The sequence below is a fragment of the Dendropsophus ebraccatus genome, chromosome 1, assembly GCF_027789765.1.
Source record: "Dendropsophus ebraccatus isolate aDenEbr1 chromosome 1, aDenEbr1.pat, whole genome shotgun sequence".
Classification (NCBI taxonomy): Eukaryota; Metazoa; Chordata; class Amphibia; order Anura; family Hylidae; genus Dendropsophus; species Dendropsophus ebraccatus.
In genome coordinates, this window is record NC_091454.1 from 107,212,023 (window position 1) to 107,236,371 (window position 24,349).

At 37.7% G+C, this 24,349-nt stretch overlaps 1 protein-coding gene across 3 annotated transcripts in view; it reads left to right on the forward strand.

The window, feature by feature from the left end:
* Nucleotides 1-24,349, forward strand: part of KCND2 (potassium voltage-gated channel subfamily D member 2) — a 287,947-nt gene that overhangs the window by 241,798 nt on the left and 21,800 nt on the right. Inside the window, exons 3-5 of one of the 3 annotated variants that reach the window (XM_069976521.1) lie at nucleotides 2,334-2,435; nucleotides 5,820-5,915; nucleotides 9,741-9,800. In XM_069976521.1, coding sequence (XP_069832622.1) covers nucleotides 2,334-2,435; nucleotides 5,820-5,915; nucleotides 9,741-9,800 — 258 coding nt within the window. The remainder of the gene's footprint in view (nucleotides 1-2,333; nucleotides 2,436-5,819; nucleotides 5,916-9,740; nucleotides 9,801-24,349) is intronic. The other 2 variants (XM_069976529.1, XM_069976536.1) reach the window with 2 other exon arrangements.

Here is a 24,349-nt window from a genome sequence, read left to right on the forward strand (position 1 = left end):
AATCTATCACGTATACAGTTGGGTCACAACGCTATTGACTGAAGGGCTATGTTGATATCTGATTTTAGGTTTCATCAATAAACATTTCAGTACAATGCTAAGGTAGAGACACAGTGTATTACAGGAATAAATTGAACAATTACTTTCTCACTTTTAACTAGGAACTCCACTGCTGAGCTAATACATCAGCCATATGAGCAACCAGGGAGTAATTTATGAACAGATCAATTTGCCTTTCTGAAAAACCAGATGTCAGAGTGCTCGCAGTTCATTCTCAGTTTTAACTGAACGGCATATAAGAAACAGGGAAGAAATTGAACTCCTTGGAAAAAAAGAGTCACCTGACATTTCCAGAGAATACATTTCTAATTAATTTTGCCATATCAATTTATTTCTCTTTTGGTGCGATCTCTGGAAAATGAAGAAGCACATATCTTCTATTGCAGCCTTTAATGAATGTAGATTTCTGCATTACCTGTAATATGTAATTATTGGTGAGCATTGGCTGCGTGTGACACATGAAATATATTCCTTTTAATTAATGTGGGCAAGAGGTCTACTTGTTCCTTAAGTGATGAGTCCCTGGTGGAAAGGTTAAAGGATAAATGGTACAGAAAACTGATTACAATAGAATGTAAGAAAGGGTCTTCCAAAGAGTTCTGTCAAGTGGGTTATGCTTACCAAGTATATTGTATGTATTTTATTTTCTTCTTAAAATGTTCTACCATGTGTAGTTAATATTAGTGTAGTAAATGGAAAATTCACAGTGCAGTAGGATTAACATTCAGCTTCAAGCATAGCTTTACTATGCAAATACTTACACTTTGCTTATTCATTTCCTTATTTACATCAAGTTGCAGTATCTTATACTGTAGTGAAGCGTAACATGAAGCTTCAGGGCTAAAATGCTGAATCTTTTACAGGTCCTCCCAACTACTGTGTGCCATTTATCATGCTGCTGTGTAATCTGTCAGCGAGGCTCTCTCATGCACAGTGCATTTGTGGATACCAACAACAACAAAAAACCATAGTCTTTGTGTCCAACAACAAAATATTCATAGTAAAGATTTCAATAGCCTTTATACTTTAAATTACCACAAAAAGGTTCATTGTTGCAATATGTAATTTCTAGCCTTGATTTACTGTTGCATGCCGAGTGTCCAACATGCCACACTGCATTGTGTGACTTCTATTTTCTTTTTTAAGGCATAATTCTTGATGATGATTATTTTTTTTTTTTATGCATTTGCAAACTAATTTCAGCATTATGTTCATTTATTGTTGTGTAGCTTGTGCCAAAAAGGCACCAGAAAAGTGCCAATTTCATGAGTAAATTCTTTATACTGACGGCTATGTCCCCTTTTTAAAAAAACAAAAACAAAACATAAATATACAGAGTTTGCCACGATAAATATGCTACCTTTCTGTGTTCTCTGTGTGCACAAGCTCAATCCCAGATCCGAGACCCAGTTTTATGCTGAAAAAACATAGTTAGGCCTTGTTCACACATAGGCCTTGCTCCCACTAGCCAGAATCTTACTCCACACTGATGAGGGGCAAACACCCCAAAACAGCTGTCTGATGGATACCTTGCTTGGGTGGTTTCCTTGACTGGAGACATTCCTTGGCTTGGTTGTTCCTTCCCGGAGGAAGGTCTGGCTAGCTCACTGATGTTGAAAAACACGTGATGGTGTATTTTTGCATATTTGTTCACACATACGATGATCGAAAAGAACAGCTGTTGCTAGAAATAATGTTCACGAACATTATTTCCATCTGTCATTTAACAACAATGGCTGTTCTTTGTGATCTTTAGTACGTTGTGAAAATATAGCCAAAAGGGTTTACCTAGTAACTACCCCTGTCCATATGTCCTAGTAGGACATACAGGTGACCTTCCCACACATCTGAATGGCTCTATTGCTCTATTCTCCCTCCAGGACCATTTGCTAGAGAGAATTGTCTGACCAGATAAGGCTACCTTCTACAACAATCTCTATTTGCTGGGGGTGAAGAGAGCTGGGCCTGATGAGACAACCTATATATTGTCCACACTTCTAATTTAGTTTTACTATGAATAAGTTGAGTTGCCCTGATCATTCATATGTTATAGGATTTGTCATCTGCAATGAGCCACCTTGACAGTTAGCAGGGGTAAGCAATTCTTCCCACACTGAATAGAAAAAAAAATGAACTGAAAAATGAGTGAAAACACAACTGAATCGATAAAGGGAGATCTGTTGTTTAGTCTCTACTTATCATTTGTACACATAAAATAGTAATGGTGTGTATCTATGTTAAATGTGCTTCAAAACTGTCTTTTCATATTGCAGAAAGCAAGACTGGCAAGAATTCGGGTGGCAAAAAGTGGAAGTGCGAATGCATACTTACAGAGCAAGCGCAACGGTTTAATAAACGAAACGCTACAGGTGAAAGTCAGTTTTTTCTATTGCCTAGTTTCTTTGTTTTAACAGTTGTATATAAATATGAGGATGGATATATGACAGAAGGATGAACAAATAAACAGATACATTTCTATTTACATCACTGCTAGAAAGTACCTAAACATAAGTTTTCTGCCTACTGAATATAATAGTCATTGAATGCAGAGGGAGCGACAAGAGTGGAAAACATCCATAATTGATTAGTGAAGGCAGTCATTTTGCTTTGCAGATGGGATATATATATATATATATATATATATATATATATATATATATATATATATATATACAGCATCTTGAGTAAAATGTGTCTCTTGTTATGGGGATAATTAAAGCTGGAGGTTTTAGTAGATAAACAAGTGGAAATGTACCTGTAAATGGAGCACACTTGTTGACCCTTGCTGGCAGATTAGATTGAATGTACTGAGTAAATACTGTCAGCAACTTTAACTGTAGATAGTGATTTTTGTTAGTGGAAAAAAAAAACATTAACAATGACACTGTTTTTCAACAGATGGGTAGATTTACTAATTCATTGTAGGTTTTAGGTGATTCTTTTTATTATGGCATTTAAATTCAGAGTTATCTTCATCCTCCAGCTAGGCTCATACCATATTTTTCTTATACATTTCATTCATATAATTTTGTAGGGACAAGTAATTTGCATATATAGAACAGATGCAATAGGAGGAACTTAGAAACTGGTGTAAACTGCCCATAGTAGCTAATCACAGGTAAGCTTTCAGCTATGAGAAAATGAAAGCTGAGCTGTGATTGGTCTACACAATTTTTTTCTTTCTTTTTTTTTCATTTTATACACTTTGATAAATCTGGGCCTTAAAGTTATCAGTGGCTCCTAATATGTGTAACACAGTACTCACAGTAAGTATAGCGTTGTACAATAGCACCTAAATGCAGGAAGCTTCCTTCTTGCCTTTACGTTGTTACCAGGGAAACCCATGCCTCCAATGTAACATTGGGGGGTGGGGGCATGCAGGTAAGATATAATCTGTGTCCTCCTAGCATTTCTCTGTATGAAAATCCTTGATAATAACAATCTAATAAGCAGCAGGCAATAAGTCACTATTGTCTTCATTGTGCATAGAGAAGGATACTGGGAGAACACAGATCATGTTATTCTTAGCTTTCTACATATACAGAAAGAGACAATCATAAATAAAAGAGAATTAAAAAGCCTTTAAAACAAATAAAAATAACTTTTCCTCCAAGCCAAGTACTATTATTTTTGACCTAGATACATTTTATCTGGATATAGAGGACAGATCTAATAATGCATCCATATCATACAATACACCTTATATTAAAACCACACAAATGATTACCTTTGTCTATATTTTATGTATCTAGCACTGACCCTATTGGCTTTTGTCCTGGTATTCTGTACACAGGTGCTTTGTGCCCATTTAGAGATCTTTCATACCATGTAAAGGCAGGAGGCATACTAGAAAAAAAGGTGACTTTAAAGTGAAACTGTCACCCTCCTTAAAACGTTTATGCAGCCGATAATGAGAAGCTGACAGCATGGATATGTATACTGTATATCCATGCTGTCAGTTTGCAGATCACAAGCAATGTATACTCACCAGCCACGCTTCTTGTCATCTGGCATCTGGCTCTACGGTCCTCGGGCCGCTGCTGCAACTTCAGGCCACTTGATCTAGAATGATTGACAGCCAGAGGAGGCGGGCCTGAAGATACAGCTGGTAGCCAGTGGCCGGAGAGCCAGGTACTTTATCAAAAGAAACATGGATGGTAATTATACACTGCTTAAGATCTGGATAGTGACAGCACAGATAGATACATACATACATAGATATAGATATGTGCTGTGAGCTTCCAGGGCTGCATGAATGATACCATGATTGTTCGTGCAGCCCATACATTTGATGTAAAGGCACTGGAAAGAAGTGGTGATCTCACTGATTGCCTCTCATTTACGGCCACCCACAGCAGAAAAATCTGTTCATGTAAAAGAACCCTTGATTCTCTGGCATTAAAGAGGTGTGTTAATTTGCAAAATCCACTTAAATGTAAAAAAATTAAAAATCCCATTTGTGCCTTAAAATAATTGGTCAAAGTATAACAAATAAATGTTTATCCTTAAATATGGCATTCCAAAAAGTCTAAATGTACTGTTAAAATTAATGCACTTGAAGGTCCTGGTCTTGAAACGGTTAAAAACAGCCTTGGATAGGTAGTGACCAAAAAGTGGACCTTTTATATAAAAGACAAATTTAGGTTGAAATCACATAGGTAGGTAGATAAATAGGCACCCCTCCATTAAGTAGATAGGGTATTAAGTATGTTGGTCCACACAGTGGTTAGGAAGTCCCCCCATTAGGCAGAAGTTCCCCGCAGTAGGAAGGTATGCCCCATCATTAGGCAGGTATATCCTCCCCATTAGGCATGTACAGTATGTCTAGCCCATTAAGTAGGTAGTCCTCCCATTACCAAGTATGTTGAGTGATGTCAACGCCTGTGCCATGGCAGAGGTCACGCTTCACTCCCAATGTAGGCCTACAGCCACAACTTTCAACTGTGTGCACATATCTGCAAACAGTTGAAAGTGCTGCTCACCTAGGTATCTTGAAAATATGTCCTGGATTCCCTGGTTAGTAAGAACAAAAGCAAATTATAAAGGGGGCATCTTGGATGGTCATGGGCTGTCCCCATCCACAGTATCCCCCCCCCCCCCCCCCCTCCCAAGCATGTATCTATGACATAGCAGCTGATAAGTACTGGAAGACTTGAGATTTTTCAACAGAAGTAAATTACAAATCTCTAGCACTTTCTGATACCAGTTGCATTGAAATAATTTTTTTCTGCTCGAGTTGCCCTTTTAAGTGTATTAGGTAGTGAAACTTTGCCTCAGTGGTTGGTTGCCTTAGGCAGTACTGACGCTTCGTAGAGAAATGTATATGCATAAGGCTCATATTGTTCTATAATACACAGGTTCTATATTAGACTCTAAAGAAAAAAAGAAATATCAGTGAAAGATTATGCAATAATGTTAGTATTTTAAAATATTTATGGAAGCTTAAGGTAAAAGAGTCCAGGCCAAAGGGACAGGGAAGATTTGTAACATGGTCTTCTGCTTCGTGGATTTATATCCAAAATGAAACGGTGCATAGATGTATATTCTAGCAGTATGTCTTCAGAAGCACCATAGAAATAAAGGATTGTTTAATATAAATTAGGATGAATACATGGGAATTCTTTTTTTAATGTGGAAATGGTAATACAGAATTTTTCTTACTTTAGAAAATGTAAAAATAAATATTATCATTAATATTTGATTCCCATTTATATTTTAAAAAGCTGTTGGTTCAAATATTGTATTTTGCTGATTTACAGGGTTTCAGTGAAGAGGAACAAGCTCTTGTAACCAAAACTGGATCTACATTTGCAACACAGCATTACCATTTACTTCACTGTCTGGAAAAGACCACGGTAGGGAAATTGAAGCAATTTTCTTTTGTTGAAAGCAAAATAACAGTAGCTTTGTGTTCCCCTCACAGAAGAGCTAGAATCTCATTGGAACATGTTTATGGTCATGCTATGTCAAGATGATTGCTGAGTCCACTTCTTTTAATATGCATAACATTATTTTTTTTCTCCGAAGAAGAAATTATTGTTGACCTTACTGCGCACTTTATCACTCAGGTTGCATATTCAAGTTAGTTTTTTTTTTTTTTTACTGCAGTTTCTTCCATTTAAACGTTATAAGCATAATTTATCAAAATAAAAAAATGCTATCTAATTTTACTAAATAAAAGTATTAAAGAGGACTTGTCACATTTCCTGACCTGTCTGTTTTTAGCAAATACTTGTGGCCCTCATAGGACATATTTTCTTATATCATTACATTCTGTCATTCTACTCTTGGCCATCTTTAAAATATATGAATAGCTTGAAAATCAGGTGTTATAATTCCCTTGTCAGAAGGTTGTGTCCCTTCACAGTCTTTTACTGTTAGTACTGCTTGGATAGTGTAAGAGTGTGCAGGATTTATACACTTCTTGGGGCAAATATGCTTCAGAATTGTTATTTCAGGAAGAATACAATTATTAACTAGAACAGACACGTTAAAAGAAGCCAAATGTTCAGCTGTACCTATGGGGTGTATACACCAAGGCGATAGCAAAAATACAAATAAAATAACAACTAATCATCAATATTTAAGTGGAAGACAGGGGTCAGCCACAGCGCATGCTAGCCTTCTAAAAGTAGCTGTGACAATTGTGAAAGAGATCAATACGGTAAGGATTATGTAACAAGTACCAGAAATTGCATATGTTTCATACAATAAACATGTAAATTCCCAATATGTTATAAGGATTTTAGGTGGGGAATATACCAAGACCGCACCAGATAATGAATGCTGTGTATAGGAGGAGAGGAAACACTGAATATATTACTCTCACTGACCCCCTACCAACAACACAAAGCCCAATAGGCCTGTACTAAAGCCTTACAAAGAGAAGGAGGAAGTTATCACCTCCCTTTTCCCCTACAGCCAAGGAAACTTGCTTTATACAGTGCTGTGTTCTGTATTAACGTGATGCATATATGTGTAATTGTCCTTGTACTGATTCTGAGCTACAGCTTGTATTATACTCAGCTCTCCCCAGCTGTATTTCCAAAATTGCAAAATACTGTTCAGCAAAATAGTTCAGCAAAAAAAAAAAAAAAGAAAGAAAAAAAAAAAAATTAGATCAACTGGTACCAGAAAGTGCCAAAGATTTGTAATTTACTTCTATTTAATTAGAAGTCTGGAGAGCAGGAGAGGTTTTCTATAGGGATTTGATACTTCTCTCTACAATTCCTGTCATGGACAGAGGTGTCATCAGAGAGCATTATGTCATACTGGAAAGAATACACCACCTCCTGCAAAACATACAGCAGCTGATAAGTAATGGAAGACTTGAGATTTGTAAATTACCAGTTGATTTAAAATAATTTTTTTTTTTTTTTGCTGAACTACCCTTTTAAGTACAGGTCGCCCAAGATTTCCTGCTTTTTTCGTGCAGAGTATAGTTTTTACAACAAGCACTCTAATTTGATGCAAGAGAAAACCACTATCCCAGAAAGCTGCTCAGTTGTTGTTGTTGTTGTTGTTGCTGTAAATTAAGTACAGCAGAAAAGTAATGTATTTGCAAGTTTAAATTAATTAAGATTATATTAATGTATAAACTCTCAGTTGAAAGTTTAATATAAATCTATGGCATGAGGTTCATGTACCTGTAGATAGATCTCACATCTGCAAGTGATTGTAAACAAGGAGACATTATAATGTCATAGCCTATAGTCTCCAACCTGTGGCTATTTGCTTCTGAAAAAACACATTTCATAGCATACAGCTGTTAGAGTATTCTAAGGGTGCCTTTACACAGAGAGATTTATCTGACAGATTTTTGAATCCAAAGCCAGAAATGGATTTGGAAAGAGGAGAAATCTCAGTCTTTCCTTTATGATCTGTTCTCTGTTTATAGTCTATTCCTAGTATATTTCTGTCAGATAAATCTGTATGAAACGAAAGTTGAGCTTTCAGAAGAGCTGGAGAGCCACTGGCTGGAGGCCACTTCTGTAGACTGTAGTAAAAATAGAGCAGAACTTGTGATAGAAAAGCTTAAAGATAACTTTTCAGAGCAACTTTGCATGCAATGGTCATTCTGTCTATTCGTATCTAATCTGTAGTTGTATTTTCAAGGTATGTGTATATAATCTTTATGAATCCGAGGGGGGGGGAGTGTTTTTAGGGTTGCATGAATAGTATCCTACTTTAGACCCCCACACCAGATCTTTGGGTTTGGCTGATTGGAAATGTATCCAGATTGATGTAATGTAATATTATATTCCCTCTTCAGATACTGCCGCAGCTGATATGTCTAGCAGTTGCTTTTCTTAGGAATCTCAGGAGCTGGACTTGTGGTTATCAGCAGGTTGCTATAGCAGCTTTCATCTTAATGAGATTGTCCATGATAAGACAATCCCTTTAAGGATTGCTGCTATATGCCCTCTTGTACAAATATTCTTGGCTGGTATGAAAACACTCCATTTATGAAATGAGGCAGATAGATTGTTGCATTTTAAGGCCAGTATGGCTTGGATCTAAAAAACACTCGCTAGGCATAGCAAAATACTGTACTGAGCTGTGCGCTCTAAAAAAAACATGGCATGTTGTTCTGTACAACAGATTGAAATTTATATCTATTGGCTTGATAATATTCTAAATTATATGTATCTTTATTATTTCCATTAAGTTAAAGGATTTAACTGTCATTACTCCAAAAGTAACATGCACCCAAGGATATACGTACTTATCAAGTGCTGCAGCCGCTTTGCATCCCATTGCATTCTTAGTTGTTTAGCAGTAGCATGAAAGTTGCATATATATGTGGTTTTCATGTAACTGAACTATGATAAAAAAAAAAAAAAACATTAATTAGCATTAGCATTAATCATGGATTGCCATTTGCCTTTGGTGTGGTCCTCTGCATGTCCATTAGGCAAGTAGGAAGTACACTGGCAAAAAGTCATAAATGTTTGCACAGATGACTTTACGAAATAATGTTTGACTTTTCTTTAGATGTAAGCCTGGCGCAGGAGAGATACCCCCCCCCCCCCATTATCTATTATGTAATGTTGGCCAACATTTTATTACTGCAAAGAGGATATACAAATAATAATTCAGTTATGTTTGTACACTTATTGCTGACAAATAGAGAGGTAATGCTCTAGTGTCAGTTTATGCAAATGAATTACAAGGAAATGGCACAGTGCAGCCGTCTAGGAAAAGGTGCACCACAATTCTTAGGTTATTAACAATCCAGGTATGTACTAAAACAGAGGAGAGCTGATAGATCCTGTGTATACAGCTGCAGGTGACTGTGCTACAACCCTTTCCACAAGCCTCCAGTCAGCTTCATATATACAGTTGATGTTTCTCTGTATTGTGAGGATTATATTACATGATGTAATTGTACATATTGTGCACAGATTATTATAAGAGTGGACAGTATATGTAACTATAAATTCATTGATTCTACTGATGTACACAATATTTATAGCTTATAGTATCTATATACGTAGGGTAGGTTACTAATCTGTGATGTGATTTTCCTGATATGTCATTGTGTCTCTAACTCTCTTTTCCTGTATCTTTTCTTCAGGTAATTATAATGGTACAATATGGTTTCTGTCTCATACACGTCTGTCTCTGTCATCCAAATAATCTCCATTTCCCTTGTTTTTCTGTTGTCATGTTGCATGTAGGGGTTATCTCATGTTGTGGATGAGTCCATCCTACCACTAAGTTCTTCATCCAAAATTCAGGTACCATTTCAATGTTTCTTCTGATTGTGGAAGATTAGGATGCACCTTCATATCTAATGCCAGTCCAGTAATAATGTGTCGTTCCGTTTCTTCAGTGAGCTGTGTTGTTTATAACTGAATAAATCTGAAGGTGCCCTACATCTGAAAAAATCAGATATGTGTGTGTGAACGTTGTCACTTTGTGTGCAAACACTGAAATCTGTTATCACCATACTAGAAAAATAATGAAATCTGTCATCACAACAATTAGCAAACACTTGTCCTGAATATATTACGCTGGCCATACATACAACATAAATGTCAGCCAAACCAGCCAGTTCCAGTGACATTAGTACACAATCTTCTGTGTATTGGGGGTTCCTGACTTTTCTCCAAAGGCATCTGAGGAAAGTTGAGTCGGGTATGTTGGATTTCTTTTTTCTCAGTTTTTTTACCCATTGAAATAAACAAGTTCACTCTACTAATCTGAGTATAAATGTTTTTAGTGGCGTCAGAAAAGATGTCGGCTGGATGAGTGTTTGACTGACAGTTATCCTATGTGTATGACTAGCTACATGTATAAACCATCAAGATCACATAAGCTTTTACCAACACAGCAGAGCAGATATCCTAGAAACCTCTACATTATGTTTTGCAAGCGGTAAGACATTCAAAAATGTGGGAAATATCACTGATTTTCTAAAAGAATACATTGAAACATATGTTGGTATTTTAATGGTTATTGACAGATGACTGCAATATCTTTAGGACTCAGATCAGATTGGTTTTAGGAAATCTTACTCCTCATGTTGTCGTACCGTTTTCCATCAATAGTGCTCACCGTGCTATGCCTATAATGTGATAATGTCTATGCAACAGTACCAACACTGGAGAATTTCAAATCAATCCTTGTATCTATAGAACAGATTTGTGTAATAAGGATGTTGTTTTAGTGTTTTCTAAGCCCTTATTTTGTCTTCCCGTGTGACTTTGTAGCTTACTTTCCTTGTTCGTGTGTCAGTACCTAAATACTGTTGGTGCAAACAGGTACACTAAATAATTTAGTCCATGGCGTGAAATAACAAATCTAAAAATTTCAGTAATCCGTACAGCTTTTCTTTAATTGTCCTGTTCTGCTTTAGAAAACCCCCAAGATGGACCATGCAAAGATTGTCACAGTCTTCCTCTGAATGTCTCTCCCATAAGTGCCATGTGGAGGAGTGTGACATCTATTTGCTTGCCTGCTCGGATACAAAAAGAATTACCTTAAGGCACTCCTGTGTCATGGATGCAGGAAGATGGTAGATAATAGTCAAGATCCTGTACTAGTTACTGTCACAACCATGCAACCATAGCTCTTGATGCTTCTGACCTTAAAATTTGCTAATGCAATGAAAATCTAAATTAATCAAAATTGGTTGAAAGAAATGTAATTCATCTTAAGGCACAATGAACACAACTACAGATAAATACTATGTACATGTATAAGGAAAGTAAACATGGCTTAGGAGAGACTGAAATATGACATTGTTATTACAATGGGTGTGATTATTAAAGCGCCATTGTCATCAAGCAGTGGCACTATAAACAGAGGTATCTATAAGTTGCCTATAACCATTTCAGACAGTAGTCGCATAGTTAACTAATCCAGATTTCAGGTCACCTGTTCATCACATGTGGGCGGTGCAAGTTACTGGAGGAGAACCATGAATAAACAGGTATCTTCTTCTCAGCTGCCCCCCTCCCCCTTCCAGTTTCATGAGACCTATGGAAAAAGCAAACAGCGCTGTACAATTTACACTCTGCTTCCACTGTTAATACTGGGCATAGGCTTTTTATAAATGCCTGCTTCCAAAGTGGCACTTTATATTGAGATTTATTTTTTGTATCCTTAATTTTTTGTATCTTCCAGTAGTACCATAAATCTGCAAATATTTAGGACTGTTGAAAAATAAATAAATAAAAAATAAATATATATATATCCTTTTGATAAGAAAAAAACAAAAACATTTTTTCTTTGTTTCATAGAATCTTTGAACATTATTGCATATTTTTGTTCAAAGATCTTTAATTGGCAATTAGATGTCTTACTATAACTGTTAAGTAACCGTCCGTGTGTCAGAGTTGACATGTTTGTTTGAATTTTTTTTTTATCTATAATTGAAAAAATTTAAATACCATTTACAAGCCCATACATTAAAGCGACTCTCTACCCACAATCTGACCCCCCCCCCCCCCCCCCCCCGCAAACCGCTTGTACCTTCGGATAGCTGCTTTTAATCCAAGATCTGTCCTGGGGTCCGTTCGGCAGGTGATGCAGTTATTGTCCAAAAAAATACTTTTAAACTTGAAGCCTGTGCCAAACGGGAGTTTCTGTGCCCTAACTTTGCACCACCACTCCATCCCTCCTCCCCAACCTCTTCATCATTAGAAATGCTCCAGGCAGATTGCCTCCTACTCCCCATCTGTGGCAGTCCGGTACATGGGCTGGATCGTTAAGGACCTGTGCAATGTTCAGCATAGAGAAAATGTTTCAGTGGCATTCCTAATGATGAAGAGGGTGGGGAGGAGGGATGGAGGGGTGGTGCAAAGTTAGGGCACAGATACTCCTGTTGGGCACAGGGCTTCAAGTTTAAAAGGACAATTACTGCATTACCTGCTCAACGGACCGCAGGACAGATCTTGGATTAAAAGCAGCTGGGGGGGGGGGACAGATTGTGGGTACAGATTGTGGGTACAGAGTCACTTTAAAAAGAACTAAGTAAAATACATCATGTATGTAACAGTCCCTGGGCATTTACCCATAAGTTGATACTCTGTATGCCCCTAGGGTCCTTTTACACGGCCCAACATGTGGCTGCAAGGATGCAAAGGAGTGCAAGATCATTGGTCATTTTTAGTGCCTCTGCAAGGCAGGTTTAACTGTGAAGCCAGGCAACACAATCGCTGTATCATTTGTATGGCCATTGAAATTCATTATTAGCAGCTGTACATCTCCAATCCCTTACGCTGCATGCTGAAATACACTGTACACCAGCTCCTGAACTAGCAAACATTTATTTTCCAATATACAATAAGTCTCTAGCTTATATCGAAATAAATCCCACTGTAAATCCCATTGTAATAAATAAGCGTACTTTTTTTGGACTTCACAATGCCAGTTTAAACCAGTCAATAGTAGCAAACATTTGCACAAAGGGGAGCTTGCACAAATATTTGCAGCTTTTTCATGCCAACATGCAGTAAGGGTTTAATGAATTTCCCTCAATATTTTAGGATTATGGCTAAATACTTTGGGGGACATTTACTAAGGAGTCTAATTTGCGTGACTTGTGTGTAGCACTGCCATAGTGAATGCATCTTAATAAAAAGTCCCCCAAAAAGTTGCTAAATAGTCACAGAAAGTAAGAAATTGCACAAGCATATTCACCTAGTGCTGACCAGACGTAAGCCTGGACCAGTCTGTGCGACTTTTTAAAAAGTCATAAATGATAAATTGGGCGCTAATCCCGGATTATGCAAACTTTTGGGTGAGTATTCAAAAAAGGCAGATTTTTTTTAAAAAAAAAAAGTTGCATCCAAAAATATTCACCCATGGAATACTGATTCATAAAAAAAACTTAGACCAAAAATGGACAAAAAATCCAATTATTCACCTAAAAATAAGCACAAAGGCCGTGATAAATTTCCCCCAAAATCTTTTTAGAATTACTTGCCCAAACACCTGACAGCTTACCGCTCCCAGGTCCCGGTCTTCTCTCCTGTTCTTTACAGCTTCCCACTCCCAGCGGCAGCAGCAGTGTCAGAGTGGACTGTTAGCCGACAGCCCGCACAGCCAATCACAGGCCACTGCAGCCACCGGGACCAGGAAGCTGTGGAGCACAGGAGAAAAGACCCGGACCTGGGAGAGGTAAGCTGTCAGGTGTTTGGGGAATCGTCAGCCGCTGGTCGTGTATCGCAATTACACGTAGCGATGCATGGTCAACACCCAACAATTTCAGGTCCAAAACTAAAACAATGATCAGGCGATGATCGTTGTCATCAGCTGCTCATTGTCTATATTACACAGAGCGATAATCGGGCCCATTGTCACTCCATGTAATAGGGCCCTAAGACTGTGAATTTTAATTTGTATCTAACAGGTAGAGGACATGTGGCATTTCTCTATAACTAGCCTCTGGTAACAAGAACTACTGTACATGTCTTGTCCATGTTTTCTCAGGAAATTAGGGTATACAATAGGCTAACTTTAATCAGGTTGTGTTGCTGAACCTTGAACTGAATCTGAAATACATAACGTTTTTGTTAACTAAATTGCAACTGGCTGCATATGCTTTCAAATCTCCCAGCAACTTTGCCGGCAAGACCCTAGCCCACTGCTAAAGCGAGCGATCTATGGATTTGCCAAAAGTTCCATTCACTAGCATGGAAAAACTTGTCAATGTTTCAGTGTGATATGGCCCTGCTGTTAAACTAACATAGACTTTATATCCACACACACACCATCAGAAACTGTAATGTAGGCGCTGTTATTATTATACATAAAGAAGATTCTTATACCTTCAGAGAAAGTGAGTTACTTTTTATTAAATCAGTAGTTGCATGCCTGAAACATGCAGGATACAATGTGCCTTCATAGGATTATAGCGCAGGAAGTCAGTGTGGAGTAACATACTCATCATTACTAAGATTTATATGCCTCTGCTTCTGCCGTATGAACTAGGTGGAGACCTTGGTAAATCATGTCACCGTCCTTCCCCTGCCTACTCCATTGAGTGAAGTGTTGGCACAGTCTCTAGAGGCAGCTTCAGACTGGCAATTTTTTCGGTGTTCCATACCAGTAGGTAGTATGTAGGTGGTTCAAAATTATTCTCCTAAATAATTAAAAAGAATATATATTTCTACTGCTCTTGAAACAAAAATACCTTACTATATGAAAACAGATATACAAATCTTGTAGCCCAAATGGAAAGTCTTACAAAATCTTCCCAAATACTTGTAATACTTCACTTCACTTCAAATACTTCACTTGTAATTTATAGTACTGGGCAAATAATAGGGGCAGGGTAACCTTTTGGGCCCCCATTAGACTCCAGAGCCCAGGTATGACTCCAGCTCCTGCACCCTGTATGGCAGCAAGGTGGATTTAAGCAGTGAAAATAGAGAAAGCTTCAGTAATTCTATCTCCCCGCTCTGGTAACTGTATACAATATGCCGGGATGCTGGCCTGAAGAACAGTGACTAGATTATTACATCCATTATGAAAATGTATTCCATAATGTATGTACAATTTAACACTAACCTTTTCAATGGGCAGTCTTTTTTTAGCACGCTCTCTGCGTTCCCTGGCATTAGCTGGAAATGGGTTTCTAAACTAATTTCAAACTCGTTTAGCTACAGTTTCCAGATCTATTTGATAATTTAGGAAATTAGTTTGGAAATAGTCACCATCATCATAATTCACCAGAATTATTCTTCTTACAACCCGGCTATTAATTACAGTTCTTTGTGTATGCTCATAGATTGGTTATACCTCAGTATGCCGCTTAATTGTGATATCTCTTCTGAAGAAAATGTTGCTTTAATCCATTGTACTTCCTTCTACAATGGTACTTTTGAAACAATATGACAACAATATCCAATATAACTGTCTGGCTATGTGAATACTCAATTATTATTTCTTCCTTTTTCATGAAAGATATATATATCTTTGTTTTATTAGTCTGCCAGCAATATCAAAGTGAATCAGAATATAGTTTGAGTAATACAGTAAAAGCATATATATATATATATATATATATATATATATATATATATATATATACACACAGTATGAACAGAATGTCTATGCACTGAGCCATCCAAGTGAGTCTATGTATTTAATCTGACAAGCGAGTGAAACCATTTAATGTTACTGGTCACATTCACTACAAATGCAAATTTCTTGAAGGGTTTATCTCAAAAATTAATTAAGCTCTGCTGGGAACATATCATAATGTCAGAATATCAGAAGATATTACAGCTGACGGACGTATTTTCATTCAGAAAGAATGTCATACTGTATATGTCTCATAATTCTTTGACTTGTTACTCAGCTTCTGCCCATCACTGACAGTTTTATTGTATAGAAAAATAGCATAGACCATCATGGAAAATAATAATACTCTGTAAAATATCTAAAAATGTAGCACTGCATAAGAGATGACAGTTATTTACTAGAGATGAGCGAACCGGGTTCCAGTTCGAGGCGGGGTCTGCAGAACTTGGATAAAGCTCTAAGGTTGTCTGGAAAACATGGATACAGCCAATGACTATATCCATGTTTTCCACATAGCCTTAGGGCTTTATCCAAGTTCAGCAGCCACCGCTAATCAAATGCCAAAAGTTCGGGTTCTGATCGACTCGAGCATGCTCGAGCATCTCTATTATTTACCTGTGTGTATGCCAAAGACTACTTTATATTAGGCTTCTTCTGTTTCAGGTCTAAGGCATCTGCATATGCCTCTACATACTATAACTATATGTAATAGCAAGACAGAAGACACCTCTATGTAAATAAAGATTATGTGACCTTGTTTGGGCTGTAGCACATTTTTTCTGTAGGTTTTCTATATACCTTACATAGTTGTAGACAGTTATTTGCCACAAGTTGGCCAGGTATACATCTTTGTTTAAATGCCAATGAGGAACAATCCACTGCTAGCCTTCTCTGGCAGATATAATCCCCCACATGTGCATGTTCACCTCTTCTTTCCATTAAAACTTCTTGCCTTGTGTTGTCCCTATATACAAGTTTGGCAATCTGGCGCTGTAGAAAAATAAGAAAAAGCGATCCCTGTTGCCTTGGTGCTCTCGTTTTAGCTCCTTCCAGTCCCTCACTGCTTGTCTTTTCTGCTTGCTTATACATCTGTATTGCCCGAGCGATCAAGGACAATATCACCATGGTAATCTAGTGAGGGGATTGCCTCCCCACGACGCGATCGCCGAGGAGCAGTCCCTTCATCTGAGCCGTCCGGGGTCTGCGCCTTAATGATCTGTTGTCCCTGGCTGCAGCAAGCCAGAGCAATGGATTGCCTATCTCATTGATCTATGCAGCATAGATCTCAAAGAGAGATCAATGTAATGATACTAGAAGTCCCCCAGGGTGTGAAAAAAAAGAAAGGTTTTTTTTAATAATAAAGAAATCCCCTCTCCTAATAAAAGTCTGAATCGCCACCCTTTTCCAATTTTATAAATATAAATAAGTATATTTGGTATCGCACATGCGTAATTGCCCGAACTATTAAATTATCACATTCCTGATCTCACACTGTAAACAGCTGGGTAAGGGTTAAAAAAATTCCAAAGTACAAAATTGCACATTTTTAGTAGCATCAAATCCAGAAAAATTGTAATAAAAGTGATCAAAAAGTAACATACACGCAAGTAAGGTAACAAGTAAGGTAGCAAAAAAATGACACCTCACACAGCCCCATAGACCAAAGGATAAAAGCGTTATAAGCATGGGAATAGAATAGAATAGAATAGAGCTTTTTTATTTTTTATTTTTTAAAAGCTGTCAAATAAAATAAAAGTCATGCAAGTTACATATCATTGTAATCATACTGACTTGAGAAACATGTATAGCATGTCAGTTTTACCATAAGGCAAACAGCGTAGCCCCCCCCCCCAATAAAAAAAAAATTATAATTTCACCGAACCAATAATTTTCTTCTGGTTTCACAGCATACGTTATGCAAAACTTAAGCCTGTCATTGCAAAGTACAATTAGTAGGACTAAAAAATAAGGGCTCATTTGGGTCTCTAGGGGGAAAAATGCAAGTGCCATGGGCTTTAAAGCACAACGAGGAAAAAATGAAAGTGCTTTTCTGTGATCTGCCCACTGTGAAAGCAGTGTTAAAGGGGTTATCCAGCGCTACAAAAACATGGCCACATTTGCCCCACTCTTGTCTCCAGTTCAGGTGTGGTTTGCAATTAAGCTCCATTTACTTCAAGGAACTGAGTTTCTAAACCCACCCAATCTGGAGACAAGAGCGGTGCAAAAGTGGCCATGTTTTTGTAGCACTGGATAACCCCTTTAACAACTTGAGAGCTCTACATAAAGAACAATAGATATGTCAAATGGCATTACTTGCCTCCTGTATTGTCTGTTGTTCTGTATTTATTCTTGGTGAAGTATGCCAAGTTCTTATGCTTGGGTTACTGAGTCCTCTGAGTTTGTTGATAGGAGATTGCCCTATCCAGAGGTGACTCCCCTAGTGAGCAGCTTGATATGCAGCTTTTCCACTGTACAGAGTGCAGAAAGGTCCAGAAACTGCATCCAGGAAAAACCTCCTACCTGTTTAAAAGATAATGATTTATTTAATAAAAATAATCTAATGGGTTGATCTTCTGTATTCATTTTATTTTTACAGCCAATTTTGTGAGTATCAGTCCAGTGAATTTTAAGGCTTTTATAAAAGCATGGAATAAATACATTACAAATGAAATAAACATTTTTGCTTAATTTTGCACCTGCCTAGACAGCTCTGTTCAGAAACCCAAAAAGTTTACTATAGGTTTCTTTGCAGATTTGCTCTGTTTTCAGATTAGGATGTTATTTGGGCACATTGGTGCAAGTAGGAGTTGCCCAGCTAAATAAACTAAGTAGAAATTGAAGAAGCAATAGTAATTTGAGTCTAAAGCCATAATCTTGCAAACCCCACAATTTTAGTAAATGTTGTCCATCAGGTGTGAATTCTTATATGCTTTTTGAGGTTAATAAGTATGTTGCTTTGCAACAAGATAACCACTAAGGCTGCATTCTCACGTGCTGTGTCCCGCACGGAACACGGACGTGGAATGCCTGTAATGGACTCTCCCACCGCCCGGGCAGCATCTGTGATGATGCTGGGAGAGGGGGAACTGTACAGATATGCACCACTCTGTAATGAATCAGCCACACGGCGCTGTCATTGCGTGGAACGCGTGAATGCAGCCTAATGAGTGTAGATTTGCTTACTAAATGTATTATATTGGAAGCTTGAAAGTATTTCCTAGGCTCTCTAGATACTGGCTATGAAGGCAAAGCAATCACGCTAACTAATATACAAATCTTAATGAGTTCCTCAGGCTCCACAGCAGAAAGTTACCAACTTAAATAAAATAAAGTTTTAATTTATAAGGTGACTAAAGAGATATACTTGTGAAAAATAGTAGTTAGTCAACCGAGGTCAAGTTTTTTTTTGTTTTGTTTTTTTTCGTTAATTACGTTTTCATGTATAAAGAAAGACAGTGGTATTGTATTTTACAGTAATAAGCATTAAAAACCAACAAAACACATTAAACAGGTTTGTCTACAGAGTCTCTCTAAGGGTCCCATTCCTGACAGAGTCTCTTTAAGGATTAAAAAAAAAAAAATACATTTTTGTACAGCTCTGGAGATGTCACACATTTCAGACAGCACTGGGGCTTGACAGCAGTCCAGTTCAATTAGTATACAATGTCAATTGAGTAAAATAAGATTGATATATAGGATGAAGTTGGCCTTAATCAATATGCTAGTGCTGTGCCTTCTAACACATTTACATTATAGGTTTATCAAAAACCTAATGAAACAGTTTAGTCTTTCATGCACTTTACACAGCTGCCAGAGACAGTGCTTTGTATCTAAATGCCTACTAAATCAGCAGCCAGCAGAGTATAAACTTCTCTTTATTATCTAGCATGTGTTGCCCTTCACTTTTTACTTGTCCTTTGGCAAACAAGGTTGTCTAGAACAAAGGATATTAATTTACCAATGAGAATGAAATTTAGATTACCTGCAGTCACTAATGCTATAAAATATAGTTTCCCATATTAGAAATGACTGAAGGGTTACATACTAATGTGGGAATGGGAATCACTGTAAAATAATAGTTTCTGGTTAACAATTATATTACAGAAGACTATTAATAAGGATGATCTATCCTATGTCCCTTTCTACCCACACTTAAAGACATAACCACATCCAATCATGGTACCAACTCTTGAGGAGAGATGAAAAACAAGACAATTCTAAGAACACAACCTTGTCAATAAAATTAGTAAGGCAAACCACAATGAAGACGTTACTTATCCTTGAACAATGTATAAAGACTGACGTAAATGTTCAAGATGTGAAGAGCTGTTGAGTCAAGCATCAGAATGGTGTCTTTGTGGTTATTTGCAGCATATGCGACATATTAATATGTCACATAGAAACAAGGTCAAGCCCACCCACTTGTGAATAGATGATGGCCGGACAAATTTCAGCATTTTTGGCTGCATAGATATGTTCTACTAGCACTCTATGTGTTATCTTTTCATGGAAACCACAAGAATTCTTGGCATATTAAGAAAAAGTGACTTACAAACTCACACTTGAAAAGAGTTTTGCTTATTTCTAAAAGATAGATTCCTGACCCCCTACAGCCTGTTTGTGGCCACTAGAAGTTGTGCAATTTGCATAACTCCCATTTACTATGATGGGAGTTGCACAAACTGCGTAACTGCAAGAGCTATGCTAATTATGTAGCTTCAGTACCTGTCACAGTACAGGCTGCAAAAGAAAGCCTTGGTTGCTGTGGAAACGCCCCAGGCGACAGGGAGTTCTATGCACAAGCCTTCTCAAGTTAGAATAGGGCTCATTTATGGAATTCACTGACACCTGTTATGTTTCTATGGCAACCCAAACTTCTGTCACCACTATGGAGGAAAAAAAGGGTAAGGAATAGAGATGAGCTAACCGGGTTCGGGTTCGAGTCCAAACGATCGACATTTGATTAGTGGCGGCTGCTGAACTTAGATAAAGCTCTAAGGTTGTCTGAAAAACATGGATACAGCCAATGACTATATCCATGTTTTCCACATAGCCTTAGGGCTTTATCCAAGTTCAGCAGCCACCGCTAATTAAATGCCAAAAGTTCGGGTTCGGATGGACTCTTTATATCACTGAAAGCAATTACAGACACATGTGCCAATTAGTTTGGCAGGTGTGTCCAAATAAAGGCAAGACTACTTAAGAAGGCTGTCCCACATTATTAAGCAGCCTACATTTTGAGCCAAAATGGGGGAAAAAAAAGATCTGTCGGATGCTGAGAAGCAACAAATTGTGGAGTGTTTAGGTCAAGGCATGACTACAATCAACATTGCCAAGACACTTCATCGTGATCATTGCACAATCAAGAAGTATGTAGCTGATTCCCAGCACACACGTGTGCGTGCTGATAAGGGAAAATTGAGGACTCTTTCCAACAGGCAATTACATCAGGTTAAAAGAGCAGCTGCAAAAATGTCTTGTCATAGCAGCAGACAGGTTTTTAAAGCTGCTGGTGCCTCCAATGTCCTCCAAACAACAAGATGCAGGGTCCTTCAGAGGTTTGCAGCTGTGCGTAAGCCATCCTGTCGACCTCCTCTATCCACTGCACACAAGCAGAAACGGCTCCAGTGGGCCAAACAATACATGAAGACTGACTTCAAAACTGTTTTGTTCACCGATGAGTACCGTGCAACACTCCATGATCCAGATGGATGGAGTGGAGAATGGCTGATTTATGGACACCCCATGCAAACACGGCTACAGCGCCAACAAGGAGGTTGAGTAATGTTTTGGGCTGGAATCATGGGGAGAGAGATTGTCGGACCCTTTAGGATCCCTGAAGGGGTAAAGATGAACTCCATAATATATGTGGAGTTTCTCAAACAGCTCTTCATGCCATCGTTCAAGAAGAAGAACCGTGCATTCCGCAGCAAGATCATTTTCATGCATGATAATGCACCGTCTCATGCTGCAAATAACACATCTGCATCTCTGGCTGCTATGGGCATGAAAGGGGACAAACTTATGGTGTGGCCCCCATGCTCCCCTGACCTTAACCCCATTGAGAACCTCTGGAGCATCATCAAAATGAGTGTCTATGATGGAGGGGGGCAGTTCACATGTAAGCAACAGCTCTGGGACTGTATTCTGTCCTCATGCAAAATAATTGAAGCAGAAACCATCCAAAAACTGACAATTTCAATGGACGACAGTTCAGAAGCTTCTTTCCAACAAGGGGTCCTATATGCAAATGTAACATCACCTAGAATAAATTTTTGACTTTGATGTTTCATTTCAGTTTGTAATAATCTGCTAATGCTTATAATGTCACAAAGGGTTGAAAACTCTGCTGTGCATAATAATTAAGAACATGCATTTTGAGTGTTTATTTTTTTATTAAAATATACTGTTATCATAGGTAGTTTGTTCAAAAACCTTTCAATTATACTCGAATAGTTGATAACTGGAAAATTACAATGACTGCAACTCATATAGGTAATTTTGGAAAATATGCGAAAATATTATTTGCATAATAATTTGTTATAAACATAGTATATGGATGCAACCTTGGCTTCTATAGGTATGGACATCCAATGTAGTTGAGTCTACTACACTTGTTCATGGGTCTTGTGAACCTATGCACTTATGCAAATAGCAGTGTTATTGGTTTGAAAGAGGGTCTAAACTGGTGACAGTTGTCCTTTAACCCCTTAAGGACAAAGCATATTTTTGTTTTTGCACTTTTGCTTTTTCCCCTTCATGTTTAAAAGGCCATAGCGCTTGCATTTTTTTCCCACCTACAGACCTCCATGAGTCCTTTTTTTTGTGACACCAATTGTATTTTATAACCATAGACTGAATTTTTCTGTAAAAAATACGCTGTGAAACCTATGGTAAAACTGACTGCAATGATAGGTAACATATATAACTTTTATTTGATTGCTTTCGCAAATGTAAAAGATTTAAAAAAAAATGTGTTTAAAATTGGTCTTTGACCATCTGTATATCACTTTTATACTTTCTACCAGTATCTTGCTTGCATACATGCGACTTTTTGATCACTTTTTATTAAAATTCTTCTGGATTTAATGACAAAAATTGACAATTTTGGCGGGTTTTTGTGCTTATGTGAGATCAAGAATGCCATAATTTCATTTGGGGATTCCGAATGCGGTGATATCAAGTATGTTTGTTTATTTATTTATGTATTTTTAGGTATAAAATGGGAAAAGGGGGTGATTTAAACTTTTTTTATGGGATGGGATTTTTTATTATAAAAAATTTTTTTCTAAGGGTCTTCTACTTTTGATCAATGCAGTTTCAGTACATTTGTACTGTATTGATCTATGTTATTGCGTCATTGCAGCGTTGATCTCCCACCTGGCAACAAGAATGTCTCACTCCAACTCGATTGCATCACAGGGGGGAGAGCCAGCCGCCCACTATACTACAACGGATAGCACTATTAGACCATGTAAAAGCTTAATCAGCTGGTCGATCGGCCTGCGTTGGCTGCCGTGACCCCCTCTCTAAACCCTCTTGCACCTTCATGATGTACCAGGAATGCCTGGTTTCCAGTTTTCTTCTAGTTCCTGACTCGTCATGACCTGGCAGGAACTACCCCCTCAGCCAGTCATTAACTGCAGAGTTGTGCCCCCTCAGTCATTGCCTTGTGACTGGCTGAGCAGGCATTTCTTAGCCGGGTCAGGACATCACAGGACCAGGAGCTACAGGGGACCGGCCGGGGTCCGTGAGTGATAGCTTTGTGATGCAGAGACACTGGATTAGGTATGACTTCTTCATTATGTTCCCACCACCCCCTGTTCTCTCTTGATTTTTACATTTGGCCAAAGTTCTCCTTTAAAACCTATTTACAATTCACTAATAAGTGTTGCCTTAATTACTTAATACTTCTATGTAATTACATTTAATGGTATTTGTTAGTGTTGATGGCAATCTGCTCACAGATGTTATGTATCTTTTGGTACACAAGCGCAACACATCTGAGACAGCCAGGTCCACTAGAACAGTGCGCTGAAGTCTGATGTAGAGCAGATGCATCTATGCAAAGCATCAGAGTCATGTGTGCTCGTACATTAAGCAGACTTAAATGAGGCAAAGATGCAGAATCGTTCTCATCTTTTAAATCAGTTGTAAATTAGAATCTACATTTGTAATGTGTATCTGTTTATGCTGCTTGAAAGCAGGAATAGTTAGCACTGATTACGGCAAGAAAAATGCACGATCCCATAGTATCCTGTAATATTTACTTCTTACTTGGCTTTTCAGTCATTTATCTTTATAAATTATGGGTCTAATAAAAATCAGCAGGATGAAAACAGTATGGAAACACTTGTGAGCCTGAGTTTTAAGTAATTTTATGTAAGTAGTAAGGACACCTTTTTATTTTATTTTTTTTTATAGCTCCTTCATTTTTAATTTCTTGAATAAATATTCAGGTCATAAAAACATGAAGAAAATAGAGAAAGCAATAAACAACCTATGCAATTGTCCCTTAATGTAAATTATATCACTACTGTAAAAATTAAAGGCCATGATAGACGCTATTAAAGTACAGAAAGAAACAGTGTAAATCTCAATAGCATATAAGGATTGGCTGTAGTTATGTAATTAAGGAACAAATCCCTTAACTAAATGAATTAATAAGATGTTTTCAGACAGCCACAGTTTAACCCCTTACTGCTACAGCCTGTTTGGGCCTTGCTGACACAGCACCATTTTCCATATCTGA